General features: G+C 60.5%; 6 protein-coding genes across 11 annotated transcripts; all 6 read left to right on the top strand.

Annotated features, from left to right (window-relative positions):
- Positions 1-268: 268 nt before the first annotated feature.
- On the top strand, positions 269-1,920 carry ABB37_09194 (putative mitochondrial inositol polyphosphate 1-phosphatase; the record flags this gene model as incomplete). Of its 2 annotated transcripts, none has more annotated exons than XM_015808534.1 (1): positions 269-1,920. In XM_015808534.1, the coding sequence occupies exon 1, from the start codon at positions 589-591 to the stop codon at positions 1,918-1,920; it is 1,332 nt and encodes a 443-aa protein (XP_015652987.1). In that variant the 5' UTR covers positions 269-588. The 2 variants fall into 2 exon arrangements, with proteins under 2 accessions (XP_015652987.1, XP_015652986.1); XM_015808533.1 differs by having other exon boundaries at positions 579-1,920.
- Positions 1,921-2,432: 512 nt separating this feature from the next.
- Positions 2,433-3,568, top strand: ABB37_09193 (putative mitochondrial Mitochondrial ornithine carrier protein-like protein; the record flags this gene model as incomplete). Its single annotated transcript, XM_015808532.1, has 1 exon — positions 2,433-3,568. Exon 1 carries the CDS (start codon positions 2,666-2,668, stop codon positions 3,566-3,568), a length of 903 nt encoding a protein of 300 aa, XP_015652985.1. The 5' UTR covers positions 2,433-2,665.
- Positions 3,569-4,055: 487 nt separating this feature from the next.
- On the top strand, positions 4,056-5,094 carry ABB37_09192 (hypothetical protein; the record flags this gene model as incomplete). Of its 3 annotated transcripts, none has more annotated exons than XM_015808531.1 (1): positions 4,056-5,094. In XM_015808531.1, the coding sequence occupies exon 1, from the start codon at positions 4,354-4,356 to the stop codon at positions 5,092-5,094; it is 741 nt and encodes a 246-aa protein (XP_015652984.1). In that variant the 5' UTR covers positions 4,056-4,353. The 3 variants fall into 3 exon arrangements, with proteins under 3 accessions (XP_015652984.1, XP_015652983.1, XP_015652982.1); XM_015808530.1 differs by having other exon boundaries at positions 4,104-5,094; XM_015808529.1 differs by having other exon boundaries at positions 4,146-5,094.
- Positions 5,095-5,695: 601 nt separating this feature from the next.
- Positions 5,696-6,069, top strand: ABB37_09191 (hypothetical protein; the record flags this gene model as incomplete). Of its 2 annotated transcripts, none has more annotated exons than XM_015808528.1 (1): positions 5,696-6,069. In XM_015808528.1, the coding sequence occupies exon 1, from the start codon at positions 5,800-5,802 to the stop codon at positions 6,067-6,069; it is 270 nt and encodes an 89-aa protein (XP_015652981.1). In that variant the 5' UTR covers positions 5,696-5,799. The 2 variants fall into 2 exon arrangements, with proteins under 2 accessions (XP_015652981.1, XP_015652980.1); XM_015808527.1 differs by having other exon boundaries at positions 5,763-6,069.
- Positions 6,070-6,499: 430 nt separating this feature from the next.
- Positions 6,500-7,905, top strand: ABB37_09190 (putative nucleoporin (NUP54/57); the record flags this gene model as incomplete). The annotated part of the gene is made up of 1 exon (XM_015808526.1): positions 6,500-7,905. Exon 1 carries the CDS (start codon positions 6,604-6,606, stop codon positions 7,903-7,905), a length of 1,302 nt encoding a protein of 433 aa, XP_015652979.1. The 5' UTR covers positions 6,500-6,603.
- A 381-nt stretch (positions 7,906-8,286) lies between these two features.
- On the top strand, positions 8,287-12,316 carry ABB37_09189 (hypothetical protein; the record flags this gene model as incomplete). Of its 2 annotated transcripts, none has more annotated exons than XM_015808525.1 (1): positions 8,287-12,316. In XM_015808525.1, the coding sequence occupies exon 1, from the start codon at positions 8,375-8,377 to the stop codon at positions 12,314-12,316; it is 3,942 nt and encodes a 1,313-aa protein (XP_015652978.1). In that variant the 5' UTR covers positions 8,287-8,374. The 2 variants fall into 2 exon arrangements, with proteins under 2 accessions (XP_015652978.1, XP_015652977.1); XM_015808524.1 differs by having other exon boundaries at positions 8,300-12,316.
- Between the last annotated feature and the right edge of the window lie 205 nt (positions 12,317-12,521).

Raw genomic sequence — 12,521 nt, 5'->3', positions numbered from 1 at the left:
TATGTGCGTGCAGACATTCACCCTGAAGAATTCTTCTTCTGCTGCTTTCTGCTCTTTCGCCATTCCGTTTCCCCTGTCGCTCTGTTATGATGACGCTCCTGCTCAATGTGCGCCGTTCTAGTTTTCTTACCCACTCATGTAATTGTTGCACTGTACGAGTCGACAGCTACTTTTTGTAACAGCTCTGGGCTCTTCTTTCCTTCCTTTGCACGTATGCACTCCCCTCATCCTCCTTCTCTCCTCCGTTGCGCTTCCACACACACACCCAGAAGGGTCTTTTCAGCACCGAGGCATTGGCAAAGGGCGCCGCGATTTCCCGAGTGAGCGAGGCCGACATTTTTTCTTTTTGCCCCCTCAACTTCGCATTATCTCGCCGAGAGCATTTGGTGCTTTTTCTTTAGTGCCTCTTCCTTTAAGTGGTGAACGGTTTACTTTATTGCTATTACCCTGTGTCAAAACCCTTGCCGTGGCTTTCTGATTCTCGGCCTACTTGCTCTTCTCCCCAATACACAAGCGCTCTCATCGTTCCTCCTCCCCCCCCCCCTCTCTTTGTGTGTCCACACCACCGAGTCGATTCAGTTGTGGCAAATGGCCTCAATCGACCTGGCCCAGCTTCTAGAGGTGTGCGTCCGGGCTGCACTCGCAGCGCAGCGCTACGTGATGCTCGACCTCGTCAAACTGCCCGAAGCCGAAGCGAAGATGTCTTTCCACCACGATGATCCAAAAACCTCCGCCCGTCCGCAGACGGTGCTCGACCTCTCCGAGGCAGACAGAGGACTGTTACTGGCCTCTCTCCGCAGCGCCGTCAACGTCGACGTCAAGTCCCACCTGGATTACAAGGACGGCGACGCCGCGGAGGACTTGGTCACCACCGCGGACGTGCTGACGCAGGCCGTCCTCACCCACGTGCTGCAGCGCACCTTTCCTTCGCAGCCGTTTACAGTGGTCGGGGAGGAGGAGGAGCCCAGCAGCGCCCTCGCCGCGGAGGCGGTGATTTGTGTCAAGAAGCACTACGACAGCGGCGACGCGTTCATGCCGAACGGCGCCGAGCTGCGCGCACACCTGCAGACGTACGCGAAACCCGATGTTGCACCTGAAGAGACGGCGTCGACGGTTTACGCTGACTCCGTCGAGGCGCTGCGTCGCCGCGTGGGGGTCTTCATCGACCCCATCGACGGCACCAACTGCTTCTACGACGGCGTGTGGCAGGCGCCGATGACGCTGGTTGGCATCACCCTCGACAACGTCCCCGTCGCGGCGGTCATGAACCGCGTCTTCTGCTTCCCCCTTACACAGAGTGCAAGCGCCATCTCTCTTCATCAGAGCAGCAGCACCGCCGCAACGACAGGCCCCGCGCGTCCGACGCGGTGTGGACCGAGTCTGTCCTTTATCCTCAACGCCCCGCGCCTCTCCTCCCCTTTTGTGGTCTTTGACGGTGCGCTGCTGCCGGCCCCGGTGACGACGGCGTCGCACCCGCCCTGCACCCCCGCCTCGGCCCTCCTCGTCTGCCACTCCAGCACCACCAAGGAAGAATTTCTCCAGCAGCTGCTCGGTCAGCTTCAGCCCTGCACAGCCATCCGTGCACGAGGTGCGGGCTACAAGCAGTACCACCTGCTCAAGAAGATGTGGGCCGGCAGCGCCGTCTCCGGCGAACACATCACCCCCGCCGATGCCTTCGTCTGTCCGCCCGTGACGATCAAAAAGTGGGACTGCTGTGCGCCGCACGCCTTCCTCTACGCGATGGGCGGCGACATCTTTGCCCACGACGGCGCCCCGTTGCGGTACGCGTTGGCGCGGCCAGACGGCTCTGCTGGCACGCACACGGAGCTGGCGGCGTTGCCGAAGGGCCTTCTGGCTGTCACACCCTACGTGAAGGAGGAGGTGGCGCGTCGCATGCAGTGGGCGGTGGGCTCAACGTAGCTGGCAAGAGAGGCATTCTGGACCGAGGTGCGTTGCGCTGGAGGGGCCGCCTCTAATCCTCGTAGACGCGGTGATGAGTACGGGTCATGTGTTGGGCAACGGCTCTCAGCCCTTCGTCAATTTGTTTTTCCGAGACATCAAAAGGGAAAAGACTGCGCTGGCAGTTATGGTGGCTCTGGTGTGTGTCGGTGGGCACTCTTCTCTCTTGCTGCCCGCAATCATCTTTCAAAAGGAATAGAACAAAAAAGAACACGAATGAAAGCGAGCGTTTCTTTTCTGCTTTCACGCTATGGTGGCGGCACCACACGCTGCTTCACCTCGTTGTTTTGAAGAACAGACTTCTCTCCTCGCACATGCGCCCCGTCATGGCGCCCCCTCCTCTTGACTTCTTGGCTTTGCGATGCGTGTGTGTTCAACGGCCTGCGTATCATAACGTGGTATTCGACTTTCAGCTGCATCTCGACGACCTCTCAACTCCTCGCTTCTCCGTTCGACGTGCAACACAACACGAAGAACGTCTTTGTAAAGAAAAGGTGCCGGCTTCTGTTACGTGACGCCGAAGTTGTCGTGTCATTTGCCGTGAACCCTCGTTGAGGTTTTTGGAGGGGTCCGCTGTCGGCACCGCACAGCTTCGAAGGTGACTGCCCTGAAGCGTGTTAATGGGCCGAAGGACACACCGACAGGCGCCCCTCACTGTCATTCGCATTCATTCATTAATTGTGTTTTCGTTTCCCGTTCATGAAGCATGGTGGAACTCGTTATGGACCTCGCTGCTGGCGGCATCAGCGGCGTCGTCTGCGCCCTGGTCGGTTACCCCTTTGAGACGGTTCTGGTCCTCATGCAGAGCCACAAGCTGCCGGCCCACACGACGTATCGCAGCTGTGTGACGGACCTCTATCGGCGGGAGGGCGTCGGCGGCTTCTTTAAAGGCATCCCGCCTCGTCTGTTCGCCTCCGCCGTGGAGTACTCGCTGACCTTTGGCGGTTACAAGAGCGCGCTGCGTCTTGTCGGCGCGTCGGAGGAGAGGCTGACCTTGCTGGACGTGTGTGCCGGCGGCATCGGCGGCGGCCTCGCCACCACAACCGTGCTGACCCCGCTGGAGCTCCTAAAGTGTCGTATGCAGGTCACACCCCAGTGCAGCCACAGTGTGAGCGGTGGTGGTGGTGAAGGTCTGGGTCGGCCTCCGCTGACGCTGTCCGCGTGGGTGCGCCACGTCTACCACCGTGAAGGCGGACTTCGCGGCTTCTACCAGGGCGGCGCGGCCACCCTCCTGCGCGAGGTCCCTGGGACGGCGCTGTGGTGCGGGGCGAACGATGTGCTGCGGGAGACAATGACACCACGGGGCTGCTCCGCAGCCGACCTCCCGCTCTGGGACACTATCCTCTGCGGGGGCCTCAGCGGCCTCGTGTATGCCGTATTCGTGTACCCGGTGGACGTGATGAAGACACGCATCCAAACGGAGCCGAAGCGCTACCGAATGAAGGGATTCGCACAGGCGGTGCGCACGCAGTACCGCACGGGCGGTGCGTGCAGCTTTTACCGCGGCTTCGGCCTTGTCGCGCTCTTCTCCTTTCCGAGCAGCGCTCTCCTATTTGTGACCTACGAGTACGCCATGCACGGCCTCGTGGCATGCGGGAATCGCGTGTGACCCCAAAAGACGCCGATTCTATCGCGCAGGTGTGCGACGACGGAAGAGCGTGACGCACAACCGGTCCTACCTCACACTCCGCGCATCCTATTCTTTCTATCGTGTTTGTTCTGTCACCAGCGGTCTTTGTTGCTGCTTTCACGTTATTACTGTTATCATTGTTCACATCGTGCCGAGTCATGTTAATCCTCCTATTGATTCACCTTCACTGCTGCGACACCTCAGATGTGGCAGTCGTGGGAAGAAACAAAAGCTGTGAAAGGAGAGTACGTGGTGCTATGGGGCAACGGTGCGGACTGCCTTCTCTTCTTCTATGACGGTACGGGGGACGAACCAATACAGCTGTTTTCTCCATTTGTCTGCTCTCCTTTTATGGTGCCTTGTTGCGCTGCTTTGCGGTAGCGCTCCTCAACTCAGCTCCTCTGTCACTTCTGTCTTCCGCTTCCATTCTTCGCATCATCGGCTGAGCCGACTCTGCGTGCGCACAGTCGCGCGCGATTTCGCTGTTACTTTGCTCTTGCTATTTATTTTCTGAGTGGGCACGCGTACGATTCAATTGCGACGCACCACACTATAAGAAATTGCTGTTAGCCACATTGATAGTTAAAAGAAAAAAGAATATGCTGTGCCAGCTATCGTGAATGGTGTGTGTGACATTCATTTCCCATCACCGTGTCTGATCATTCGTATTATTCAAGGGCGACCAGTACGAATTGCCATCGTCTGCTGCTCTCTTTGCTGTTTACTTATTAGTTACATTCTTCAGACATCTCTTTCGACTCATCATGCCCCCAGCTTCCAGCGCCAGTGGCGCCAACGAAAGGGAGCGGCTGCACACGAAATTCGCCGCTGCGGCGACGGCGCTCGCTGACCTCTACCGCGAGTCTTCCAACTCCTATGAAGCCGGCTACCGCGATGCCCTCCTATTCGTCCAGCGCTACCTGCAGGCCAGCACACCGATGACGTCCTCGCAGGCACCCACTGCTGCTGCGACCTCTTTCCTGTCCTCTTCCTCGTCGGGTCTGTGTACGACGGTCAACGCAGCCCAGATGATGCGCTTCCTGCAGGACACCGTCGCAGCCCGTCGTGCGCGCATGGCGGTGGTACGGGGAGTGCACTCGATGCGACGGCGCCGCCGCGACATGGCGGAAACGGTGGACGACACATCCGAAAACCCGATTGGAGAGATGTCTCCATCAGAAAACGGGGAGAACGACGAGGAGGAGGAGGAGTCCTGGCTGACACCACCGCAGCCACCATCAACACGTGCAATCGGCCCAGGCCCGCTCATTGCGATGGCTTCGCCGCCCGCCACGGTGGCGGACCACGCAGACTCGACGCTGAACCACGCCATCGAGCTCATCACGCATTTGGAGCCGCGAGGTCCGGTGATGCGGACACCGCTGCAGCCGCGTCGGCAGCGCCGTCGTACCGATCGCACGCACGGCGCGGAACTTCGACTCCTTCGCCCCTCGTGTGGACCTCCCGTTTCCCCTCCGCCGCTTCACGTCGGTCGCGGGACGTAAACCTTGGGTCTTGGTGGTTGTGGCAGCGAGTGCAGGGATTTGTGGAGCCTACTTGTAAGGTGCGTACCCCACTTTGGGGACGTATGTCTTCACTTTTGAGTGTGCTACACCGCTACTGAACCGACAGCATGCGAACTCAAACCCCCCAAAAGAAGCAGTTTCTTCTTGAGGTTTCCTCATTAAGGCCTTTGCAGCTCAACGCGGGCCGTGTCCGCGTCGACGGTCGATCTTGTTTTTGCCACTACGCTTCTGTTTTCCTCCTACGCGACTGAAATATACACAAATGAAGAGGAAGGCTGTGTGCAGAGTCACTTTTGCTGCTTCTCCGGCGACAAAAGAAAATGGACAAGAAACACCCGTGTCGAACGCGTTAATACAAGTACCACCTCTTGTTTTGCTCCGTGCTGATCATCCGCAAACAAGGTGTTTTGTGCGGACTGCCCTCTTGCTGTTCCGCTCGCCTTTGTTTTCTTCTCAATGACTCTGTTTCACTGATTCAGTTGGAAAGGTCTCGACGCTTTCTTTGTAAACATTGGAGCACACTCGCTTCGCGCCTTCTACTGATCTTCTCTCTCCCTTTCTCCGTACTTGCGTCTGTGTAGCTCCTCGTTGACATTCTCGTCGCCGCGCCCCCTCTCTTTTGTTTTTGTTTCCTGCTGAGCAACGCAGAATTCACCTTTGTGTCCATCCGACTATCTCATCATCATGTCCAACGGGGCCGTCGCACCGCCACCGGACCCAGGAGCAAAGGAGCACCTCAACTTCGAGGGCCGCGTCCGTGCAGAGAAGCGCAAGGATGTGCTAGTCGATGCCTACAACAACTATCTCGCTGCTCACCCCGAGATCAATCCTCTGCTGCACGATATTATGCAGCACGTCTTGGTGCACAAGCCGGACCATCCGCTGGAGGCGATAAGGGACTACGTCAAGTCCCGGTCTCCCGAAACGCAAGTAGGTAATGCGACGCAGGAGTGACCTGTAGGGCCGTGCAGGGCGCAAACATTGTATCACTTCTGTGTCTCTGTGCTGTGTATGTAGATAGCAAAGGGTGCCCACGCCTCTTTATTTCTTTTATGGACTCCAATCGAGTTGTACAGTTGCGCTGTCTTCACCACGTTAAACGCCAAGGATAGTACTCGACTTCAGCCTGTGGAGGCGGAGGCCGCTTCACCGTCTCTCGCTGACCGGATCGTGCATCTCTTTCAGTTTTTGCGCTGTCCTGCGCGCCGCTCCGCCACGATGCATCTTGAAGCTCTTCACTGCTCTTCGTTTCGCTACAAAGCTTCTCCTTCGCCTCTCTCTTTCCATTCGACTCTTTCTCGCGTCTTCCTTTCGTTTCGCTTCTAAAAATCCCGCCGCACGCCCCTCTTCTCAACCACGCTTTCTTTGGGAAACGTTGTTGACAGCACATTTTGGGGCTGTGCAGCTGTGCATACGTCAAAGCACGAGTCTTTGAGAGCACGTCGCACCTGCGAACAGCACAACAGCGTTCATCGATAGAGATTTGAAATGTTTGGTGCCGCCACAGCCCCGACCGGTGGCTTCGGTACAGTCAGCAACACCACCACCAACACCGTTACTTCGGTAGGAGGCTTTGGGGCGCCGAGAGGCTTCGGGGCTCCCAGCACAGCACCCACGGCAGCTGCCCCGTCTTTCGGACCCGCAGCGACGAACGCCACGGCGAATACGGCGCCGACCGGGTTTGGCGCAGCCACTGGCGGGTTTGGTGGTGGGGGTGGCGGCGGAGGCTTTGGGACAACGGCGGGCGGGTTTGGCGCCTCCGCAGCACCCACCACCACCGGCTTTGGCACGGCGAACACCGGGGGTGGCTTTGGCGGTGGCTTTGGTATGCCGCCGCAGCAGCAGCAATCTGGCACGGCGACGCAGGGATTTGGGTTTGGTCCGCAGCCGCCACCGATGATGGCAGCATCGCAGCAGTTTCAACAGCCACCGCAGCCGCCCACGGTGACGCTGCAGGACTTCACGCGGCAGAGCGCGTTGGCGAGTTACCTCGTCCAGCTGGATCAGTCCTACAACGCCCTGCACCCGAAGTGTCACTTCACCGCCTTCGTGTACAACAGCTGTGGCCCGGGGCAGGTGATGGACGCGATCCAGAAGGAGCGTTACACGGCGTACCTAAACGGGGGCGGCTGCAGTGACGAGGCCTACATGCAGGCCCTCCAGAAGAACCCCGATCCGGGTCGTCTCTACCCGTCCCCTCTCCACTTCTCCCAGGAGCTGCTCCAGCGCACGGAGAAGCAGAAGGCGGCAGTAAAGGTGCTGCAGACGAAGGTGCAAGAGCTGCTTCAGGACGTGGACACCGTGGCGGCCATGGACGCAGCGAACGTGCAGCGCCAGCGCGAGGTGGAGCAGGCAGAGTTGATGCTGCGGCACCGGTGGTACGCGGTGCTGCGTAAAATGGAGCTGCTGCGCCACCACGGCAGCAGCAACGGCGAGGAGAGTCTGCTGAGTAGCCGCGTGGAGCAGCTCCGGCAGCACCTCAGGGCACCGGGCCAATTTGGGCAGCTGCTGCGGGACCTGCGGCCGTTTTTGAGCGAGGAGGTGTCGCGAGTGGCGATGATGACGCAGCAGCGGCGGCCCTCGTCTCCTCCGCAGCCGAGCCGCGCACCGGCTGCATTTCGCAGCGCCTCGGGTCGCCCCCTGCTGCGGTCCGAGGTGGACCCCTACATCATGAAGGACTGGATCCAGTTTGCGAGGCAGATGCAGGACGGCATCGAGACGCTGGATGAGCTTCTCAAGACGGACGTGAAGGAGATGCGCGCCGTTCGCGAGCGAATCGAATCTGCGTAGCGGCGAAGTGTTGAGATGTGTTTCTTTGTTTTTGAGCGCGTGCTAATACTAGATGACGTTAAACGCTTGCTGACTGATCTTCTCCTTCCATGTCTGTGTGAGTGGATGCGCTGCGGGGGTGCTGCACGAGAGACGCGTGTAAGGTCATCTCCCTCAGTTCATCTGGCATTTGGTGTCACACCTGCTGTATCTTCGTCTTGGCACCGCCTGAAAGATGCGATGCTCCGAAGAGTCATGCGCAGGCGGGGATGCAATAGCCCTCTTTTGCCTGTCGCTGTACATCGTTCCTTCTCGATTGCCACAGTCGTGCGGGAATCTTTCCGAGCTTCCTCATCACTCTATCTCCTTTTCCCTTTCCTCTGGCCTCTTCCCTTCTCTACAGGAAAACACACTAGCGGTCCCCACGCAGTGCTTCTTGTTTCTTCTCCAGGCTTCCCTCTACGTCTCTCTCCCTCTTTCGCTGCACATCATGTCAGATGGGGTGTGGCGCAACTTTCGTTTCTTCGAGAGCGAGCCGCTCCCACCCACCTCTGCGCTCGCCGACATCAACGTCGTCTGCAGCTGCCTGACCCCCACCGCTCTCGTGGTCGGCGACTACGAGGGTCAAGTGTTTTTTGTCGATCGGCACGCACCCGGCGGTGTTGTCTGCAGCTTTCAGGCGTACGCCGGGGCCGTCACCCACATGAAGTACGCGGCCCTCCGCAACACCCTCGTCACCATCGGCGACGATGATGCGTTGAGCAGCGCCATCCTGCGTGTGTGGGACCTCGACCAGCTCATGGGTCTCTATCGAGGGCTGCTGGACAGCCACCCGGATGCCGCCAGCACAACGCCGGCAACCGCTACGCCGACGACGACGACCGCACTACGGTGGAGACCGCCGTGTCAAGAGCACCAGCTGCTCAGCGCCTCCACGAACACCGTCGTTGCAGCTGCTGTCGGCAGTAGCGGCCCCTCCACTGCCGCCGATGACCTCCCCCTTGTCCCCATCCTTCTGCACGAAGCAAAGCAACGGCAGTACACCTTCAAGTCGAGCACATCCTCCGTCTCACTCTCCTCCTCTCCTCCCCCGGTCAACGCGGGTTCGATTGGGGCCATGCCGAGGCGTGGGGTGAATGACGGCCCCATCAGCAGCAATAATAGTAATAATGTCAGCGTGGTCTCCTGCGACTCTATTCGCTCTGCGGTGGTCAGCCTTGACGTTGCCACCGATCTCAGCTGCGCCGCTGTCGGCCTCGTCTCGCGGGACTGCGTCGTGCTGATGGGCGACTTGGCGAAGAAGCGCTCCGTCCGTGCCCAGACGATCCGCAGCGGCCTCGCGAAGGGTGCCCTCACCTTTGTCGGGCTGCCCTCCCCGCAGCATGCCACGCTGCTTGGCGACGGGCACCACAGCGCGAGCACCGCATTAAACGATCATCACAGCGGTGCGGCAGAAGGGGGCAGCTTCTTCTTTGGCGGCGCAAGGTGGACGGGTGGACAGGTGGGGAAGGACAGGACAGACAGCAGCCCGACCATCGCGCTTGCGGCTGCGACGGCTCCCACCGCCAACGTGCAGCTCCTCTACACAGTGCACGAGGACGTCGTGACGTGCTGGGCGCTGCGGTCCAACGGCAACTGGTCCGAGTATCCCTGCCCTACTCTTAGCGGTGCCCCACGGTTTGGAGCGGCACTGACGGCTCGAGGTGAGTTGCTTCTGCTGAACAAACAGAGCGTGACACATCTCGCGGGAAGTCGGGTGGTGCGGGTGGGGCTGCCGATGCCCTCCGCTGGCGGCGCCGCCGCGGCAGCCCAGAAGCCGTACGACCCAACCGTAAAAGCGTGTGTGCAGACCATCGACCTCGACCACGCACCCGGCCGCTGCCTCCTCTACTCCTATCGTCATTACCTCGCATTAATGGTCCAGCAGGAGGGCAGGCCGGACCAGTTCCAGCTGCAGTGCTACGATCTCTTCTTCAAGATACGCGGCCTGAGCCGTCCGCAGGAGAGCTACGTGAACTGCGCCACCGTGCTGGCGGATGACACCGACCTGCTCGTTCTCTTCCAGGACCCGGTGGTGCGGTCCAAGCAGCTGACGCTGCGCGGTGTGCGACTGCGTGAGGTCGACACGCAAACAAAACTGGAGCTGCTCTTCAGCAAGGAGTGCTACGGGATTGCGCAGCAGCTGGCCCAGACGGTGGGAACGACCGATCCGTCGCTGCAGATGCGTATCCGCAAGAAGTACGGCGACTACCTCTACAACAAGGGGAAAGAGAGCGAGGCGATGTCGCAGTACGTGGAGACGATCGGCTACCTCGAGTCGTCCTACGTCATTCGGCGTTACATGGGCAGCGCCCACATGGAGGAGCTCATCCGCTACCTCGAGGAGCTGCACCACCAGCGGCACGCCGCCCACACGAACATGGCGCACACAACGCTGCTGCTCAAGTGCTACCGCAAGCGCAACGATGCGGCGCGGCTCGACGCCTTTATCCATCGCGACGACGTCCGCTTTGACCCGCAGAACGCCGTGGCGGTGTGCCGGGAGGGCGGCTACGCGGAGGCCGCGCTGTACGTGGCGGACCGCTACGCCCAGGTCTACGACTGCGCCCGCATTCGCCTCTACGACCTCCACGAGCCCGTCGCCACGCTGGCCTACCTGCGCACACTGGGCGTGGACGAGGTGGAGGGCATCTGTGTGCAGCTGGGCAAGGATCTGCTGGCGCTGGCCCCCCGCTCCACGACCGAGTTGCTGATGGAGTTGTGTGTGTACTGGAAGGGACCCGGGCGGCGCCTGGTCGACACGGCGCGCAGCAGCGGCGGAGGGAATGGTGGGATCACAACAGTACCGATAACAGCAACAGCCTCCCCCCCGCCCTTCGATGCGGCCGTTGCGTCGGAAGGGAACTTCCTCGCTGGCGGACCGCGACACACCCACCACGCCAACGCCGCCGCCTTCCTGCACATTTTCGTGGACGCCCCGGTGTGTTTGCTGAACTTCCTGCGTGCGGTGGTGGAGAGCGGCGTGCTGGATGAGGACGACGAGACCGGAAAGGACAGAGCAGTAGGGACGGGAGAGCAAGCGAAGGCGGCGGTGGCGGACACGATGCGCGAGCACACGTCCCCACCCAGCCCGCATGCGGTGCTGTACAACACGCTGTTGGAGTTGTACATGACACGCAACCTGAAGACCACTCTGCAACTCGTGCCAGCGACTGCGTTGGCTCGCCGTGGCGATGCCGCTAACAACAGCAGCCCATTCTCTCTTGTGGCGAAGAATGAGAAGAATGAGGCCACCTCGACCGCCGCCGCGGAGAGCTTTCCGGTAGAGCCGTACGAGCGTCGACTTGAGCAGGCGCGCACCTTCCTCGAGGCCTACCGCGGCCGCTACGACCCCCACCTCGCCCTCAGCCTCGCCCACCAGCACCGCTTTCAGGACGGCATTCTGTACCTCCTCCGCACCCTCGGTCTGTCGGGGGAGATTCTGGGCTACTACAGCGCGAAGCTGAACGACCCTCACGCCACACCCGAGGAGCGGCAGGAGGCGCAGAAGAAACTCTTCGAGGCCTGTCAGGCGTGCCCCGGCGGGGACAGCGGGACGACGGCGATGTGGATGACGCTGCTCTCCCAGCTCGTACGGACGTCGCAGGCGGAGTGGCAGGACATGGTGACGGTGCTGGACTACATCGAGGCCCACGACGCCCTCCCGCCGGTGGTGGTGCTGGAGATTTTGAGCAGCAACCCGCAGAGCACGCTGCAGCTGCGCACCGTGCGGGACTACTGCCAGCGGTGTCTGATGAAGCAGACCACAGCGGTGCAGGGAGTCCTCGCGGGGACGGCGCAGCAGCTCGGCGAGGTGGCACGCGTGAAGGCGGAGGTGGCGGCGCTTCAGACTTCTGCGGTGGTGTTCCAGAGCACGACCTGCGCGCACTGCCACCAGCCGCTCGATGCGCCGACGGTGTACTTCATGTGCCGGCACGCCTTCCACCATCGCTGTCTCTACACCGCGACGGAGTGCAACATCTGCGCAGCGGAGCACCGCCGCCTGCTCGACGGCATTCGTGAGACGCAGCAGCGTGAGGGGCAGCGGCAGGACCCTAGCGGATTCACGGCGCAGTACTTCCAAGATGTGAAGACGGGTGGTCAGGGTGGAGGTGAGGGCGTTGGTGGTCAACGTCCTGCTGTGGGCAAGCCAAGTACATCAGCTGCAGATGGAGATGCCAACGGCGACAACGGCAAGAGCAGCGGCAGTTTGCCCCCGGACGGGTTTGGAGTTGTGGCGGACTACGTCGCACGTGGGGTGTTGGGGGCGCCTCCGCTGTACAAGGACACCGGGTTGTTTGGTGTGGAAGCTGCGGTGCCGCTGCGGTCCGGCGGTGCCGCCCGTCGAGACGCGGCCGAAATTCTGAACGCCGAGGACCTGGATGTGTGGTAGGGTCCGTTGGCTGCGGCCGCTCGTCTTCCCTACCTGCACCGGTGCGCCGACGGTGCTTGTTTTTTCTTTTCAAATAGAGAACGAACACACCGCTTTAAAGGAGAAAAAGGGGGGCTCAGGTCTTCGAGGGGGAGGGGTCTGTTTACCCGCATTTCCTACAGCGCCGCTAACAACAAAACAAAACGCTCTCTGAATCACTCTTGAA

Source organism: Leptomonas pyrrhocoris (genome assembly GCF_001293395.1).
Source record: "Leptomonas pyrrhocoris isolate H10 chromosome Unknown, whole genome shotgun sequence".
NCBI classification, from domain to species: Eukaryota; Euglenozoa; class Kinetoplastea; order Trypanosomatida; family Trypanosomatidae; genus Leptomonas; species Leptomonas pyrrhocoris.
This window is presented reverse-complemented; position numbering and strand designations above follow the sequence as displayed.